The sequence below is a fragment of the Myxocyprinus asiaticus genome, chromosome 13 (assembly GCF_019703515.2).
Source record: "Myxocyprinus asiaticus isolate MX2 ecotype Aquarium Trade chromosome 13, UBuf_Myxa_2, whole genome shotgun sequence".
Classification (NCBI taxonomy): domain Eukaryota; kingdom Metazoa; phylum Chordata; class Actinopteri; order Cypriniformes; family Catostomidae; genus Myxocyprinus; species Myxocyprinus asiaticus.
Genome location: NC_059356.1, coordinates 28,631,197 through 28,650,103, shown reverse-complemented (window position 1 = coordinate 28,650,103; position 18,907 = coordinate 28,631,197). Strand labels below are relative to the sequence as shown.

Here is an 18,907-nt window from a genome sequence, read left to right as displayed (position 1 = left end):
TTGTTTTCATTTGAATTGTTAATATATATATTTTTCTTTTACTTTTGTAAAATAACAGTATTTTGTTGCATATTTGCATACCAGTGCAACACCAAGTTAACCCAAAAATGAAAAATCTAATTATTTACTCACCCTCATGAATATCCCAGGTGTTTATGACTTTCTTTCTTCACCAGAACACATTTGAAGAAAATTAGAAGCTCTTGAAGCTCCAGAAATCACAGACAGTCAGCATAAACATCATCTATACGAGTCCAGCTGTTAAATTAATGTCTTCTGAATCGACACTATCACTTTTAGTGCGAAAAAGAAAGGAACACTGTACGGAAGCTTCGTTGGTTTTGGTTTAGATCTGTATTTCTCTGTTTCTTTACTCTCAATGGTGCGTCTGTGTGCTCATCCTGGATGTCTCAACTGTGAGGAGAATGTGAGATTGTCCGTAATGTGAATACGTCACACGAGAGACAGTGTGATCTCCACCCTCTCATGAAACTTACCGGAAGCGATGATTTAGAGTTAAAAAGCACTTAAATATTGATCTTTTTCGCACCAAAAGTGATCATATCACTTTAGAAGAAATTAACCGCTGGAGTCATATCGATGACCTTTATGCTGACTGTCTGTAGATTTATTTAGTACACTTATGTTCAGGTTTTGTAAATCACTGAAATAAGCACTTTTCAAAATCATCTTCAGAATCGTGAGAGAATCGTGATCTTTATTCTAAGCAAAATAAAAAAAAAAAAACATGATTCTCAATTTATCCAGAATCGTGCAGCTCTACTGCATGTATTGTCAGTAGATTATTAGTTATAGTAGATTATTATTATTGTGAACTGTTAATAAACTGTTGTTTTGCCTCCCAAGTTTTGCAAACTGTGTCTAATGCTTTCTTTGTCTCTTAATTATCACAGGCTTTACAAGCTCCAGCATGTCATGAGAATATGGTGAAAGTTGGAGGCTACATCCTGGGAGAGTTTGGTAATCTTATTGCTGGAGATCCTCGTTCCAGGTGAGTAATTTCATCAGCATTTGCTGATATTACACTTGAGATTGTAGACTTGTTTTAATCTTGATGTTATATAAATGATGTCCTCTTTGTTTTTCCCTCTCTCCATTTCATTCATCTTGCCTATGATTTCTCTCATATTACCCCTTGTTCCATCTCACTAGTCCTCTGGTTCAGTTTAACCTGCTCCACTCTAAGTTTCACCTGTGTTCGGTTCCCACTCGTGCCCTGCTGCTTTCTGCCTATATTAAGTTCATTAATCTGTTCCCGGAGACAAAAAGCACCATTCAGGAAGTGCTGCGCTCTGACAGCCAGATCAGGAACAGTGATGTAGAGCTTCAGCAGAGAGCTGTGGAATATCTCAAACTTTCCTCCATCGCCAGCACTGACGTGTTGGTGAGAGCACATGCAAATGGACACCCTTTTACATGCACAGTCTTTGATTTGTGTGACACCATTCATTTGCATAATCATGTCTAACTGTATCGTTCTGTATGTTTAGGCCACAGTGCTGGAGGAGATGCCACCATTCCCAGAGAGAGAGTCATCCATCCTTGCCAAGCTGAAAAAGAAGAAAGGACCAGGAGCCGTGTCTGTGAATGAGCTAGAAGAGGGAAAAAGAGAGGGAGGGGAACTCAATGGAGGGGGAGAGAGAGGAGGAGACAGCTCTGCCATTGCTGCATCTAATGCTGTGAGAGACACAAACACACTTGCCAACAATGGTTTGAGATTCATTCCTATTTGCTCAGTAACACATAGGGTATGAAATTAACACCCTCCACCAGCCAAATGCAGGTACTTTTTTTTCGAAGTAGCAAGTAGTAGTTTTGAGCCATTTTCACATGTTTTGCACTTTTGGCCTTCGTTTCAAAGGTTTCAATGCGGTTTCCAAGAATTTTGCCTTGTATGTTAATGCTTTGTCCAATTTCATGTAAACAAAAACATTTACCAGACACTGTTTCAAGTAGGCAACAAAAAAGTTCATTTCCTACCCTGTTTACATGCACACATAAATGAGCTCTCTGTAGTAATATTCATGCACACACATGCTGAGACAAAAATGCAGATCCAGACTTGAGCCTTTGCAGGCACACATGCACATTAAATGTCTGGCATGTTTGCATTGTGCATGAAGTTGGCAAATAAAGAACAATCCCTGAAACACTCCCACCCACTGTACACATCCTGATTCAACCACTGTCAAACCTTGATTCAAACCGTCAAACTTGATTTCCAGTTGCACACAATTAGGTATGCAACGGTGTCACGGTATGCCACGGTTTTAAAAAGAGACGGTTATCAAACCGTTGACATTTATAATTAAAGGTATTGCATTCACTGTTTTACTTAGGATTTTTTTTCTTTTTTTTAAAATCCAATTAAAGGAATGAAAGTTTCCATTTGTAAATGTCAGTTAAATTAAAAGAGAATCGGTTACATTTACACAGCATCATATAAACTTGATCAAATAAATCTCCAAATTGAGATGTACGTCACTTCATTTTAAAATCCACACATGTGAACTGCACAGCAGAGAAAGCACAGCACACTGAAATGTCAAAGCCTGAACCTTTAAAAAAGTGTGATCAGATCGCAGCTTCCTCCCTCTCAGCCTCTCGCTTGCTCACTCTTTCACGTGCGTGTGGATGTAGGCACGGGAAGGGACATATCTTTTTCACTCATTGCATGGTGGAATTTCATAATCATCTGTGGTGATGGGGGCGTGGCCGAGTGACATCTGTGGAGAGCGAGGTCGAGAGAGTGAGTGTGGAAAGGGTTGGCACCTGTGGGAAATCACTTCTAACAGGTGTTTTATGTTTGCAGTGAGAGCAGAGAGTGATTTAAACGGCGATCCAGACCGCTTCCTCCTTCCCGGTTTCGGCACCACTGTGACAGGTTCTTTGCTCTCTTGTAGAGGAGGAAGCGGGAGCCAGGTGTACACTCTAACGTAAGACTTTAATATTACCACTTTTCAGTGTAAGTCAATAAACTGCTTTTCAGCACAACATAGTTTCGGTGTCGCGCGTCTCTCTCTCCCCTTCCGCCGGTCTGGATCGCCCTTTAAGTCACTCTCCGCTCTCACTGCAAACACAAAACAGCTGTTAGAGGTGATTTCCCACAGGTGCCAACCCTTACCACACTCTCTTGGCCTTGCTCTCCACAGACGTCGCTCTGCCACGCCACCATCATCGTAGCTCAACAAGATCACCCACGAGTGCAACAACGACATGAAACGCGAACACCGGCGAAGTGGTAGTTCTACTGCATTTAATCAGTTTAAAGTTTTTAGAAACTTGCCAGTTAGACACAAGTCAGTCAGACCTTTCAGTGTGTCCTGAAAATGATAGAAATTCTGTTTTTATCTCAAATGTAAATCTGTATATTGTGTGAAAATACACAGAGCATAGAGATGTTGGTGCAAAACAGTAGAATAACGAGTGGTTTTAACGTTATCATAAAGGGGGAGCACAAGATGACAGGGGGATTAGAAAAAAACTAATAAATCAAAAGGGGAAATACTTGGGAGGGAATAAAATCATATATAGGCCAACAGTATGTATTATAATTTGTAATGTTGCCTGCGTTTCAAAAATCAGTTAGGGGATGGCATTTTTATTTATTTATTCATCCAGAAAAATGCCCCAACATCATATCCTGGGCCATCATCCAGTCAGATGACTCGTTGCTGTATTTTTCTAATAATTTTAGTAAGGCACCTTAAAACTGTGATACCGTGGTATTTTTTGTGAAGGTTATCATACCGTGAACATTTCATAGCATTACACCCCTACACACAATATATTAGGCATAGCTCATTCAGCGATTCAACCACTCCGTTTTAAAACAGTGCAATGTTGTGAAATGACTCTTTCTCTTTCAGTCCACTCCGTCCCCATCTGCTGACCTTCTGGGTCTCCGCACGGGTCCCCCTGTTGCTGCTGCTGCTTCCAGTGCAGGCAGCTTATTGGTTGATGTTTTCTCAGAGGCTGGTGTCAATGATGATGGCTTCCTGAGGTAAATGAGGATCTCCTTATGTGTCCTGTTTCAGTCGTTTTAATTAACTGAAGTGAAGAACACTAATATTTTAAACATGTCCTGATGCTCAGATGTTGTATCTGTCCGTCAGGCTTTTGGCTCTTCTGTCGTTTCACTTTCTATCACTCGTTCTTTTTGCCTTCCTTTTTGTGTTTGTGTAATCTTGTCTTTTATCTTGCTGCATATGTGACTTTCTCTTTTCTTGCTTATTTTTCTCTCTTTTCCCTTCCCTTTCCATCTCCCTCATTTTGGTGTGTATGTGCACATGTTTGTGTGTATGCGTGAATGTCTGTTCGTCTCACGTCCTTGCTTTTCATTGGACGATGGCAGAGATCTGGAACCTCCCACTGAAAGCTCTGAATCCCTATTGGCTGAGGGTCCTGGTGACTCTGAGTAAGGGGCCAGTGGTAGACTACAGCAAAACTTACTGGCAGTCAATATTCAACATATAAACATTTAATTTTCTTGTTTCTTTATAGATGTTGTTGTGTAAATGTGTTCTGTGCTGTTTGTGTTTGTGGAGTATTTTATATTTGTAAGCTGAGGTGTGCTGTGTTGTGTGGTGATAATAAGAAAAGCTTACATTGGTGCTGTATTATTTGGCTGCATATTTAATGCTAATACTAATCTCTGCCTTTTTCTCTCCTCTGTTTTGTTTCCCTGCTTTTGCTTTACTCTGCTCTTTTTTTTTACTGGCTCACTGCTGTTCCTAACATCCTTAATCTGTGCCTTTTCACACTTAACACTTCTCACCCCTCTGTTCATCTCCTGGGGTCACTCTTCTTTCTTTGCATCTCTCGCATTTGGTCTCTCAGCTCTGCTCCCCCTTCTGCGGTCTCTGAAGATCCTGCTCCTCCTCTGCCTGAGTCAAACGAACTGCTCAACAAGTAAGAGCTCACTTACCCACTTCACTCTTTCCAATCTTTCACCCGATCATCTCCCAGCACCATCACCGCCAGTCTCAAAATGCAAACAGTGGTTGAAAAATAATTACCGAAACCTAAATCATGGACAAATAAGTTTGAACCTCATTGGAGATCATTGACTTATTTGTCTTTTTTTACTGTTTAACAGTTACTGTTATTCTTAGATTCTTTTCTGTAGGAAAAGTGTGTAAAATGGCCAATATTCACACTCTATTTTTAGTTTCAGTATTAAACAGGATCAACCAGTAAAATCAAATAGATGCAAATCAAATGGATTTCTCACTCTATGTACATTGCAGCAATAAAGGCAATATACATGCTGTGAGAAAAAAACATACAAGTAACTTTTTATTTGCTGTTGGATAAAGACACCTTTTTGTTCTGCAGGTAATCCACATTTAACCTGTTACATGGGCGTCAGTTACAGTGACCAAATTATATATTTAAAGGGATAGTTCTCTAATTAATTTACTTACCCTCATGCCATCCCAGATGTGTATGACTTTCTTCAGAAGAACACATGCAAAGATTTTTATAAGAATATTTCAGCTCTGTAGATCCATACAATGCTAGTGAATTGTGACCAGAACTTTGAAGCCTGAAAAGCACATAAAGGCAGCATGAGTAGTCCTTAGTAATCCATAAGACTCCAGTGGTTAAATCCATGTCTTCAGAAGCGGTATGATAGTGGGTGAGAAACAGATCAACTTTTAAGCCCTTTTTTACTTTTGCCTAGGCCTCCTATGGACAGTCATGAGAGGACCCAGTTCTTTTGTTTTTGTTGCTTTGCATTCTTTGTTCATGTCGCCACCTATTGGACAGGGAGGAGAAATACTAGAAAGAAGGTATGGATAAATGAAAGCAAAAGAATAAATCAGTCATAATTGACCCTTCGCTAAGCCCCGCCTTAAAAGCGCTTCTGACAATCCTGTCTTAGCAACTGTTGCCCTGCCGCTATTACTCTGACATGCGTTTGCTATTTTCCAATGACAGCCTATGGAAGTATTGTATGTTTGAGTACTTTTAAGCGGGATTTTATCAAAATAAAAAAAAAATGTAAAACACATTGTTGCCGGGTCATTTGTAATAGTGACACGAGTTACCCAGAGAGGATACCCTAAGTGTTTTTATTTCTTTAAAAAAAAAAAAAAAAACATTTAAATAAATCTGAAGAAGAGCATGTTATGGATAAACTGTGTCAGCCCTCATTCCCAAATGAACATATAACATCTGCAGCGACACCTACATTTGCTCCAAGGTTAATTAAAGTTAACAACATTAATTCATTTATGTATTGATTCAAGTCATAGTAAAAGCGGTAGTAAATAAACAGTTCTCAGCATCAAAATGAGTGTGTTATGAGACGTTATAAACAGCTCTGTTCACTAACGCTAATGTTATTATGGTAATCGCTATTAAGTGAAGTTTTTCTCTTTTCAAGTGACTGTAATAATCGTTTGCCTTGATTCTGATTCACAGTCTCCACAGTTTTTTTTATAAAATTACTGTGTAATTTAACAATTTCTTTTACAAAAAACGTAATTAATAAATATGCATTAAAATGTCACTCTTCATACCAGCCCACGTAAAAATATTATCCATTCCGTTTGAGAACATTTTGCCAAAAACCACACCATTCACGGCAGTCTCCCATTCATTCCAATGGGGAGTTCTGCAGAGCTTGTCAGAGAGAGCAACCATAACTGGGGGGCGGAGCTTAGTGAAGAGACAATTACACAACAGCCTAGTATGTAGTGATATGCATAAAGAATGTGAATCGCCATAAAACGAAAGAAATTTAATTTGGTCCTCTCTAGGGCTGCCCCCTAATAGCCGACCAAAGGTTAGTCGATGAGAAGAGTCTTGGTCGACCAACTTTTGATTGGTCGGTTGGTCAAAAAAATCTCCACAGGAAACCGATGAACACCGATATTACTGCTGGTTGGACGCTAGGTGGTACTATGGGGTAATTTTCGTTAAGCAGGGTTAGGGTTAAGCCTACACAATAAAGCAAGACACCTTGATTTCAAACTTTGAACTTTATTTTTTATTTATTTTAATTAAAAATTCAAATGAAACTGGAAAAAAAAAAAAATGAAGTGCAATTAAAATGTGTGTTGTTCAACTTTTTGAAAGATGGCTTTACAACAGTTGTCAACATCTCTCTGGCAAAGAACCTGCTTCAACTGTGCATTCTCTACCGGTCAGGTATTTTGTTGTCTGGGAAAATACATCGTGTGTGTGAATAAATTTGTTTTGTCCCCTCCTTCACGATATATATATATATATATCGCAATATCCAATTATATCGGAAACCCCTGGGCTGAGGGATTGGTGAATATTCTTGCTTTGATTTTGCATTGAAAATTAAATTATTTATAAAACGAAAAACTTAAATCAAATACATTTCTAAATTCAAATTGCTCTCCAAACGAAACGAAAAAGCAATTAAAATAATGAAGTGATCAAAAAAATAATAATATATAGGCTATATAAGTAACCACCTTTCCATTTACCGTCAGGCAAGTGTCTGTCTAAACATGCAGGCAGAAAATTACTTACACAAATGAAGACAAAATCAATTATAAATGTAAAAATTATAAAGATGATGATAATCACTGAAATATAAATCATGGATCGAGGTGAACGTGTTTTTGTATTTTATGTTTTAATCACAGCTATAGAGGCTGCAGAGTTGTGGTCACAATAAAACTGCTCTGTGGAAATAAAGTGAACTGAACTCAAAACACCTCCTGAGCTGAGATGTCTGAGGTCATTTGCAGCACTCATAGATGATACTGTTCTTGCAAAAACAATTCAGAAGACAGAAACGGTGAGAACCTTTTACATGCGCGTGTTCCACGAGACTGCAGGCCTCCGTATCAACATGCATGCACTTGGACGGTTTTTCTGTCATCTGTTCTTAATAATATAATAAAGTGTGTTTTTCAAGCGTGTGTCTGTGTGTCTATGGGCAAATTATTTGTAATATTAATTTGATGATAATAATAGTCTAATAATAATTTAATACATTAATGGTAAACGAGCCAAATATCGTCTTGACATCGTCAAAGGCATCAGCTATTGGTGATCACTCTGACCATCGTTGATCCACGTGATCATTGTCTGTCGGCAAAACCCTAATGTGCATTTCTCTCTATAAATTAACAAAATGTTCAGACAGTCTCCTTACTGGTTTTTCCGACACATTCAGAATTATTACCACTTTTGCCGGTGTCGCTGCGGCTCATTTCATGCGTGTGCTTGTAAAATGTATATTTTAAAGGCTCATTATTACGGTTTAGAATTTCTCTGTAATGTACAACAGTGTTAGCAATGTTACTTATAGCATTCTTTCTCAGCCCTGGAACTCGAACCATTTTCTGATGCCCCCCAAAATATATATATATATTTAAGTAATTAAATTAATATCATAAACGTGCAACAACTAGTCGACTAGTGGCTTAAAGTAACGCCTACTAGTTGACTAGGAAAATCTTTGGTCGGGGGCAGCCCTAGTCCTTTCATGAACGTGCATAGGAGTGCTGGGTGAAAGTGGAGATTTATTGTAAAAAAAAAAAGACTTTAATATTGATCTGTTTCTCACCCACACCTATCAAATAGCATCTGAAGATATAGATTTAACCACTGGAGTCTTATGGATTACTTATATGCTGCCTTTATGTGGTTTTTAAAGCATCAAAGTTCTGGTCACAATTCACTTACATTGTATGGACCTACAGAGCTGAGATATTCTTATAAAAATCTTTGTGTTCTGCAGATGAAAAAGTCATACACACCTGGGTTGACATTAAGGTGAGTAAATAGGCCCTTTCCCACCTACAGTCCTGGTACTGTTCCCTCAGTAACTTTCTAGTTGAGAACTTTTACGAGGAACGGAACACCCGAGGAGACTTTTCCCCTGTTGCATTCGCATTCACAAAAGTAACCACCGTAGTGACGTTATCTAGTATCGGCCATTTTTTTCTGACGTTATTTGCAAGCGCGTTTCAATAGCAGTAACAACAACAAAAAAAATCAACAACACCGACGGAGGACGCCGGGTTTGGAGCTACACTTTTGTTTGTTTAGGGCTGTCTTATACGTACTTATGCTGCATCTGAAAATGTAGACAGTAGACAGCCTTATCTGTTAATGGTTTAAACAACAGTGTTTTTGGATGAATGGAACTCCTTGAACAGTTTAAAAAGCACCTTATTTCGTCCTACCTTCATTCATCCTTATACAGCCACCGAAGGCAGCATTTACCAATTTTCAGACGCAGCCTGTGTCTTCAGGTTACAGTTTAAACTGGGCTCATGAGCCACGCATGTGGTGCTCCGTGCTGCCTACAGCTGGAGAAATGAAAGCATGCTTTAACCATGGAGCCCATGCTGAACTCAGGGGACAACATGTTAGAAATGCACTATAAACCTATTTATCAACACAATCTTTTACAATAAAGGCTTTTATGTCCACATTTACATGCACTTAAGAAAGCAGGTTATTTCAGGGTTTTTGCAAAAAGCGGTGTTCTGAAACATCATGTAAAGAGATCGCTTGTACATTGAGGGAATCTTTTCGTAAAGGGAAACCCCACTATTGATTGGTAATTCCGCTGCAGGTCGTGATAGAAAGATAAGGAAACAAACAGCAACAACTCTGGAATATTTTGAAATAATGCGATGTAACAGAGAATACAATTTTGAAGTCTTCCTCAGATACCATGTTTATTTACACAAGCGTCGCGGGGTAATTATGTTGCTGTGGAGAAAGCTGCTTAGTGACAGAGCCGCATGTATATGGGAGTAAAGAGTACGCCGCTTATGCAGTGCATGTAAACAAGAATGCTGCTTCTCGCAATAACCCGCTTTCTGGTGTACATCTAAACGCAGTAATTGACTTAAAGACGTCTTGACTACCACCCCTGGAGTCACGAGTTCGAATCCAGGGTGTGCTGAGTGACTCCAGCCAGGTCTCCTAAGCAACCAAATTGGCCCGGTTGCTAGGTAGGGTAGAGTCACATGGGGTAACCTCTTCGTGGTCGCAATTAGTGGTTCTCCCTCTCAACGGGGCGCATGGTAAGTTGTGTGTGGATCGCGGAGTATAACATGAGCCTCCACATGCTGTGAGTCTCCACGGTGTCATGCACAGCGAGCCACATGATAAGATGTGCGGATTGACTGTCTCAGAAGCGGAGGCAAGTGAGACTTGTCCTCCATCACCCGGATTGAGGTAAGTAACTGCGCCACCACGAGGACCTAGTATGTAGTAGGATTTGGGCATTACAAATTGGGGAGAAAATTAATTTAAAAAATAAATAAAAGAGGCCTTAATGCAAGTTAACCACGCAGTAAAAGGCACGCAGTACTTCCCCTTATGTAAACTAGATTTAATGACCACGTTTAATGTATAATAATGTTCAATTATCCACTCTTAATAAACATCTGATTATTTATATCCGTCATCCCAGGAAAATTCGATGTAGTAATCCAGAAATCACTTTATTTTCTGTATAGACACACAGTCAGATGCGATGAAAACTAAAATAATGAGTGCTTTACATGGATGCCAGAAAGAAGCGTATTGCGAGAAAGAGGCTTATTGAGAGTAAGCTGCGTTCCTGTTTACATGTACTGTATAAGTGGTATAAAAAAAAAAAAAAAAAAAAAAAGCCGTGTGAAAGCGGCGTTCTCCATAGCAACGTAATATACCCGCAACGCTTGTGTAAATAACAAACACGGCATCTGAGAATGACTTTGTTATTTTACTCTGTTGCTTTGCTTTATTTACATATATTCTGCAGTTGCTTCTGTATTTGTTTCCTTAACTTTCTGTTGCAACCTGCAGCAGAATTGCACAGCAATAGTGGGGTTTTCTCTCTTACGTAAAACACCAGAATTCCCCCAATGTAGGTGCGCATATATACGGAGGTAAGGGACAGTCGATAATTTACACTGGTGTTTATAAATGAATATAGTTTGTTGTGTATGTGCTTTTCCTACTGTACTCCCGGAAATGTTGAAGTCTCTCTGCTTTGTTTACTTCTTGTTCGGCTCCATCTGATGACGCCTTACCCCGGTCTGTTCACGCACATGCGCACTCTTCAAAAACCAGTGAGAACGGCGCTAATGTGTTTACATGGCCAGATAAGCCACATTCTCCGGGAGAAACCTAGGTGTGTTAAACCGCTTTCTCTTAATCCCTTAAGTGGCGTAAGGAAACTTGTATTCTTGTTTACATGGCGTTTCAGAATGCCGCTTTCTGCAAAAACCCTGAAATAAACAGTTTTCTTAAGTGCATGTAAACGGGGTCAGTGTCTCCCGATGATGTCACACACACACACCTAAAACGGGCTTTAGTACCGCCAGTGGGAAAGGCCCTAATGATGAGAGAATTTTCATTTTTGGGCAAACTATTCCTGTAAGATTACATACAAAATGAGATCAAAGTTGACAAAATACAGGTAAATGCTTGTAAGCTGAGAAAACCTCTAGTGCCCAGTAGATTGCTTGTGCCTGTTTGCACATTGCAGCATATTTGCGCATAGAGGATTTTTACACAGGTATAAAATAAATCCCTTTTTGCCACTCTTGTTTATGGGCATTGTAGAGAGTTGTCAGGAAATTATGGGAAGCAAGAGATGTGATGGACGTGATCTCGAAATGTAACGAGATGGATTCTCAGACTCTCATTGCCAGCAGAAACACCATGGCTCTTAGGGCCTTTTCACCCCTGGCTCGTTTGGAGTGTTTGTTTCGGAACCTGGCATGTTTTCTCCCTTGGTTCAGTTAGTTTAGGCATATATGAACACGGCAATCACACTCAGATCTGCACCAAAACAATGGCCTGAACGAGGTGGTCTTGGACCGATTGCAAACGAACTCTGGAGCGGTTCGCTTGTGGTGAGAATGCAAACTGACCCAATGGACCAACAAACCAGACAATATCCCTATAAAAACCATGAACATAACAGAGGGATCTTTGGAGAAGACATCTGTAGATCAGCAATTCTCTGTAATTCATCATCAAAATGTGGATACAGCCTTTTAGCAACTATATTAGATATAATTGCACATTTAAAATAGGAACTGTTTTATAATTCCTGAGGTAATTTTAGTACGATCGTTTCTCTCTTTTGGATAGCGGCAGAACACGGGTAGGATGGTTTTAGCAACTTTTTGACAAATAAAAAACATTTTTACGTGGCTTTACTCTGATGTTTGTGTGTGTGTGCACGTGTGTACTTGCGAGAGAGGGAGAGAGAGAGATCTGTGAGAACAGGCGCATTTACAAGGAGAAATAATGCAAAAGCAACTAATGACGGATATAAATAACCATGACGGAAACTTTACAACTCCCATCCATCCGAGTGACGGATAATTTGTATTTGGAGCACAGCCTCTAACTGGTGACGCTCTAAAATTCTCTAAAATTTGTAATGGTTGACAAATTTTTTACAGACATATAATTTTAACCTGTATATATTGATGAGCTTAATCCTGGAACAGTGAACATAGTGACCAATAAGGGGACAGCTTGCTCACATGTGACTTTTATTGACATAGTTTTGGTCCGTTTTGAAAAGTTGCCTTGAGAAAGCGAACCGAACCAAGAAGAAAATGCAACATTGTAACAATTTAGTCCCCATTTTGGAACAAAGCAAACAGTGTACAGGTCTGAAAATGCCCTTAACCTTAGTTAGAATATTATATGAGTCTCGGACCATGACATTGCTGTGGGCAGCAGTCAGCAGAGCACTGAAAAATTATGACTTTTCATCTTTGCTTAGGCGTCACATCTCTGTCTGCCCTCTTGTTTGTCTCTCCCAATCCCCACCCTTCCTTTTAACACAATGTTTTATGCTGCATTCACGTGATCCTCGGATGGTCATATTTCCAAGATTGGCATGCTTGACTTTACCTGCCTTGTTAGAGTGAATACTGACAGCTACATTTGTTAGCATGGATTGAAACTTAGTTTGTTACTAATGCATGAACAGAAACTACTGGCAATTATTTTATTACTAATGATAATGATATGCTGTACATAAATACAAAGTTTCTCCCACCATTAGCAAAAAACATAATTTTGTCTACAATGTAGGATTTAGCAACTTGAGTAGCAACGTTTTCTCATGTGTTGCTCCAGTGGGCAACTCGTGTTTCTGATTTGTTTTAACAACATGTGAATGCACCATTATAAAACCAGTCCTATTGCTATCTACTTAATGATGGCATTGTTAATACATGACCCCACATGTCTCTTGTATCTTGCCCTCAGGTTTGTGTGTAAAAACAATGGAGTTCTGTTCGAGAATCAGCTGCTACAGATAGGCATAAAGTCTGAATATCGCCAGAACCTGGGTGAGTCAGCAAAACATCTGCAAAAACGTAATTGCATCATCTGAAAGTAAACATCAACAGTCAGAAGTTTGGACACCCTTTACTGAATCTGTTTCTTATGATCTTAAAATCCATTTGATCAAAAGGTTAATTTCCTCAATGCTTGAGATTAGTTTTGTAGACAAACAGAAATGTGTGAATTTCTTTAAAAAAAAACCAAACATTTTAATTGAGTTCAATCGAATAGTAGAGGAAAAGCAGTAAACAAGTGCCCACCATACATGGGAACTCCCATGGGCATAAATACGCTTTTTTAAGAGCATCACTGGTGGATACCTCATGAAGTTGGTTGAGAGAGTGCAAAGCTGCAATCTAGGCAAAGGGTGGTTACTTTGAAAAAACTAAAATATAACATTTTGTTTTATTTAAATGAAATTACTTTGTCTCACATAATACCATACTTCTATTGTTGCTTCCTGGTTTCATAGTTCATGTGGACTTGACTTATTATAACGTGGAAAATTGCAATAATAAAGAATGAGCAAACTTGACTGGCAGTATCAGCTGACTTCTGGACTATGTCATCAAATTTATTGTATTTTAACCTGTTTACAGGAGTGTTTTTTTTTTTTACTGGTTATAGCTGGTTTTTATTGCACGTTGCGTTAACACGATAAAAACCTGAAGGTGATGTGTTAATATGTGATTTATTAAAACACGTTTATCTTTCCCTTCCTTACAGGGCGGATGTATCTGTTCTATGGAAATAAGACGTCAGTGCAGTTTGTAAATTTTACCACCACAGTCACCTGCCCAGGAGAGCTACAGTCTCATATCCTTTACATCTACACATGCAAAAACACACATCATTCCTACTCATACATATCGTGATAACTGAGAGTGAATTAAGTGTATCGTCATATGACTGATCTGTGTATGCTGGTTTGTTGAGTTAGCTCCTTGACTGATCCCACAGCTCAATGTTCAGACTAAACCAGTGGAGCCTCTCATAGAAGGAGGTGCGCAGGTGCAGCAGGTCATCAACATTGAGTGTTTGTCTGACTTCACTGATGCACCACTCCTCAACATTAAGTTCAGGTGACAGATGCACACACTTGCACACTGTAATCATGGGTAAACGCTGTGTGCGGTGTTCACTCTGAAATTGAAATGGCTGTTGTGCTGTCTCAGGTATGGTGGAGCTCTCCAGAACCTCACACTCAAGTTGCCCGTTACCATAAATAAGTTCTTCCAGCCCACAGAGATGGCATCACATGACTTCTTTCAGCGCTGGAAACAGCTCAGCCAGTAAGTGTGTGTGTATACATAAAAAAAATGCTGTTTACATTTATTGTTTTGGGAATGAGGGTGATGATTTTCCAAAATGTTATATTCCTCTCTTCACAGGCCACAGCAAGAAGCACAGAAGATCTTCAAGTCCAACCATGCAATGGACCCTGAAGTACTCAAAGCTAAGGTAGCTTCACTCACCCTGAAAAACTTGCCTACTGCATACTGTGCAATGTGGACATTGTGAAACATTTCAAACAGTAGTATGCTACATTATTGTCCGCAGTGGTGTCCAGTTATCACCTCTGTGTTTTTAATCTGAATTTATTTAAAAATTGGTTCACTTTTGGCAAAAATCGCTGCTTATATTACATTGTTTATGCATTGCACTAGGAATGGTATGTTAAGTCCAGTACATTGTATTGTGGGATACAGTACCCAGCGCCTTGTGCTCCATTTATATACTACTCCCTTTGGCAAATATAGTTGGTCATCTGGGTATACTATGCATCTACAGTGAATTTGCATTACACGATACGCAAATCATATGGTAGAATACTGTTCCGAAGATAGCCATTCACTTTAAAAGGGTGATGCATTCCTGTAGAAAGTGTGATTTATTTGCTGACAGTAGTTCACTGAAAATGGCATAAATTGATTGGTTTTTCAAGTGTTTTGTTTTTTCTTTTTTTTCTTTCATTTTCACCTCCTGTTTTTCTTTTGCCACTCTGTCCTTCTGTCTTATGTTTGGTAGTTACTGGGATTGGGCATGGCTCTGTTGGAGAATGTGGATCCGAACCCTGAAAATTTTGTGTGTGCTGGAGTGATCCAAACCAAGGCCCAGCAAGTTGGATCTCTGTTAAGACTCGAGCCCAACACACAGGCTCAGGTATGAACAAACACATTCACAATTATCTGCACTCTTATCCATTGGGCACGTCACACGAAAACCCATTGCAAACACAAAGAAAAGGAAAGAGGCAAAGAAAAGCCATAATCATCAAAAGTCTGGCAGCAAAGCTTGAAGTATATGCTGTTGCTTTATTGGTGGCAGCGACCTGTAATAAAGATAAACATACAGAGCTCTGTCCACAATCTTACAGCACATCTTACTGTTGTCTGTGTGTCTCTGTGCTTCCTGATGCAATTCAAGTCTGGGGAGCAGGTAACACATTCATCCTGCCACCCCCATCTTATCCTTAAATACTTTCCTTCCCTCTATTGTGGTTCATTCAGTGTCTGGTAGTAGAACCCAGTTCATTTGGGGTGACTGGAGATTCACAGTCCTTCTCTTTGTATCCGTGTTTTATCATAGAGTTCCTTTACTCATTGTGTAAGATTACATTAAGCATGTGTATTGACGGTAAGGATTAGACACACTTTGGGACTGCAGAATGGGCACCTATCTGCAGAGATAAAGGGATAGTTCACCCAAAACTGAAAATTGTCATTTACTCACTGTCATGTTGTTCCAAACCCATATGATGTTCTTTCTTCCATAGACGATAAAAAGGAGATGTTAGGCAGACTGACAGCCTTAAGCCAAAAGTATTCTTCGGTCACATATGAACACTAGGCATCTGCGTATATGAAATGTGAAGCAAATTTCGTCATCAGCAGTGCTCGAGCACTGAATGTGTGAAGCCTGAATTTTTTAACCACGCATAGTCTGAATGCGCAGAATGTACATGCGCCTGGAATTATTTGCACTAATTAGTGTGACCAAAAGTTGGCAGCACTCACGAAAAAGTGATAGAAGATTGCCGCTAAACATCAGGAGACAAAGGTGGAAACAACAACAGTGAATGTGCATATTGAGAGCACGTGTGTGAGGAAGTCAGGAGACGCTTGGATTTGTATGACTCAAGTCTAAAGGAATATAAAGACATCTTTATTGGTCTAAACTCCTGAAGAGAAACAGTCCAGGATCACATAGCAGCTGTAGCGCATGCAGCCACCGTCAGTGTATGTGCACACAGAAGGTTTGGCACGGTTTCACAGTATACTGCGGTTTTAAAAAGAGACTGTTATCATAAGGTTGACCTTTATGTTCACAGTATTGCATTTACGATATTACGATTTATTTATTTTTTTATCCAATTAAAGGATTAAAAGTTTCCATTGTAAATATCAGTTAAATTAAAAGAGAATCGGCTACATTTACACAACATCATATAAACTTGATCAAATAAATCTCTATTTTGCGAAGTACATCTCCTGTTTCACTGAACAGTCACTTCATTTTAAAAGCCACACATGTAAACTGCACAGCAGAGAGAGCGCAGCACACTGAAACTTTATTTCCCTCTGCCAAGCTGCTGAAGTCTGTGGTGTGAGAATATTTAGGTTTTTTTAAAAGACCCACAAGGCTCTATCAATGTGGATGGCCACTCAATTTGTAAACTGTCGAAAAACATGTCGGCTCAGGCAGGGAACACTTCAAACCTGAAGAGCCATTTCTGTGATCATCCCAAGGAATATGCAGAGATGAATGTAAGTGAAAATACAATATATAGGCTCATGGTGCGAATTATGGGGGGTCTAAGGGGGTCTCGTACAGACAGGAGACCCCCTGGAAAGCTTATTTGTCCATTTTGGGGGGTCTGGTTTTAAATCATGCGATTGATTTCAATGTTATATTTTAACGCTGTAGTAGGCCTAATGCATGTATTCAATCTGACATCAAAATGTTTAAATGGGTGTGATTTTTATAAAACCTGATTGGAATCAGAGCTTATCAAGATCAGAGCTGCAGCACAGCTCCCTACCTCTCACTTGGCCACTCACTCACTCGCTCGCGCGTGCCTGCGTGCACGGGAAGGGACATGTCATTTGCCCTCTTTGTATGGTGGAATTTAATAATCATTGAAGCTCAACAAGATCACCCACGAGTGCAACAACACCATGAAATGCGAACACCGGCGAAGTGGTAGGTCTACTGCATCTAATCAGTTTAAAGTTTTTAGAAACTTGCTAGATAGACACAAGTCAGTCAGACATTTGTGAATATGCGAAAAAACCCTAAAAACTGTGTCCCCGAAAATGATAGAAATGTAAATCTGTATATTATGTGAAAATGTGCTAAGAGCATAGAGATGTAGGTGCAAAACAGTAGAAAAATTAGGGGTTTTAATGTTTTCATAAAGGGGGAGAACAAGATTATGGGATGTTTTCCTGTCTTACCATTATTATTATATTTCAAAACAGCATAAAAAAAAATTCTGCATAATTTTGTCCATTTCACATGACATTGTTTTTACTTCATTCACCAGATGCGTCTTAAGGGAAATACCTGGAACAATATAAAGGCCTATGTATTTTAATGTTTAATGTTGCCTGCGTTTCAAAAATCAGGACGGCATCAATGAACTATAAAGATTTCAAATGTATTTACTTATTCATACAGAAAAGATCCCCATCATCACATTCTGGGCCATCATCCAGTCAGTTGACTTAGTTGCTGTATTTTTCTAATAATTTTAGCAAGGCATCTTAATACCGTGATACCGCGGTATTTTTTGTGAAGGTTATCATACCGTGAACATTTCATACCGTATCACTCCTTGCACACAGTCAAATGGAGTATCCACCTTTTTCCTGGGGGTCTGAGTGGGGAAACGAATGTGGGTGCAACTTCCGCTGGTTGTTTTTCTATAGCATTCGCTTGCTTCAGCTGCAGTCATTTTAGACCTCGTTTACAGCTGGTATTAAGACGCGTAATCGGGTGCAAAATGTTTTTGAGTGGTTCACAAAAAACACAAACAGAGGTAGTCAAAAACGCATGTGGCCACATTGCATTTGAGGTTTAAATGCCTTCCTGATGCATCCTGGACAGCAGCGAAGCACCACCTCTCACCTGTCAGTCACCTGCCGAACAAAGTTTAAACATACGTAGGGATTTAAATGGAAATAACCATCTGATCAAACAACTTGAAAAAGTGATTACATTCCCAAGAACGAGAACTTCACGGTTCTTCCTCAGTGTGTTTAGTATCAACATGCAGGGTGACAAGATGACAAGCACACATCTGAAGCTGAACTATCACAGGCACTCAATGGGTAATTTTGCTTGAAACTTTGCATTTGTGCTTGGTTTAAATTTCAACTGCATCTGGGAGAAACTGAACACTGGTTTTGTTTTTGCTTTCTTTGTCTTTTATGAATTTTTTGCAGTTTATTATCGTTCAGTAACGCACTGACATAGTGATTGATGTATGTCATCATGAAATCAGGCATTCTTTCCTCAAAATCCCAACACTGCAACAAAAGAATGGATGGACGGATGCCGTAACAACAACTGT

General features: G+C 39.4%; 1 protein-coding gene across 3 annotated transcripts in view; it reads left to right on the top strand.

The window, feature by feature from the left end:
* Window positions 1–18,907, top strand: part of LOC127450452 (AP-2 complex subunit alpha-2-like) — a 48,421-nt gene that overhangs the window by 27,913 nt on the left and 1,601 nt on the right. Inside the window, exons 10-21 of one of the 3 annotated variants that reach the window (XM_051714561.1) lie at window positions 915–1,012; window positions 1,174–1,405; window positions 1,512–1,700; window positions 3,891–4,024; window positions 4,376–4,438; window positions 4,861–4,932; window positions 13,255–13,337; window positions 14,059–14,149; window positions 14,292–14,414; window positions 14,508–14,624; window positions 14,724–14,793; window positions 15,361–15,495. In XM_051714561.1, the coding sequence (XP_051570521.1) occupies window positions 915–1,012; window positions 1,174–1,405; window positions 1,512–1,700; window positions 3,891–4,024; window positions 4,376–4,438; window positions 4,861–4,932; window positions 13,255–13,337; window positions 14,059–14,149; window positions 14,292–14,414; window positions 14,508–14,624; window positions 14,724–14,793; window positions 15,361–15,495 (1,407 nt within the window). The remainder of the gene's footprint in view (window positions 1–914; window positions 1,013–1,173; window positions 1,406–1,511; window positions 1,701–3,890; window positions 4,025–4,375; window positions 4,439–4,860; window positions 4,933–13,254; window positions 13,338–14,058; window positions 14,150–14,291; window positions 14,415–14,507; window positions 14,625–14,723; window positions 14,794–15,360; window positions 15,496–18,907) is intronic. The other 2 variants (XM_051714562.1, XM_051714564.1) reach the window with 2 other exon arrangements.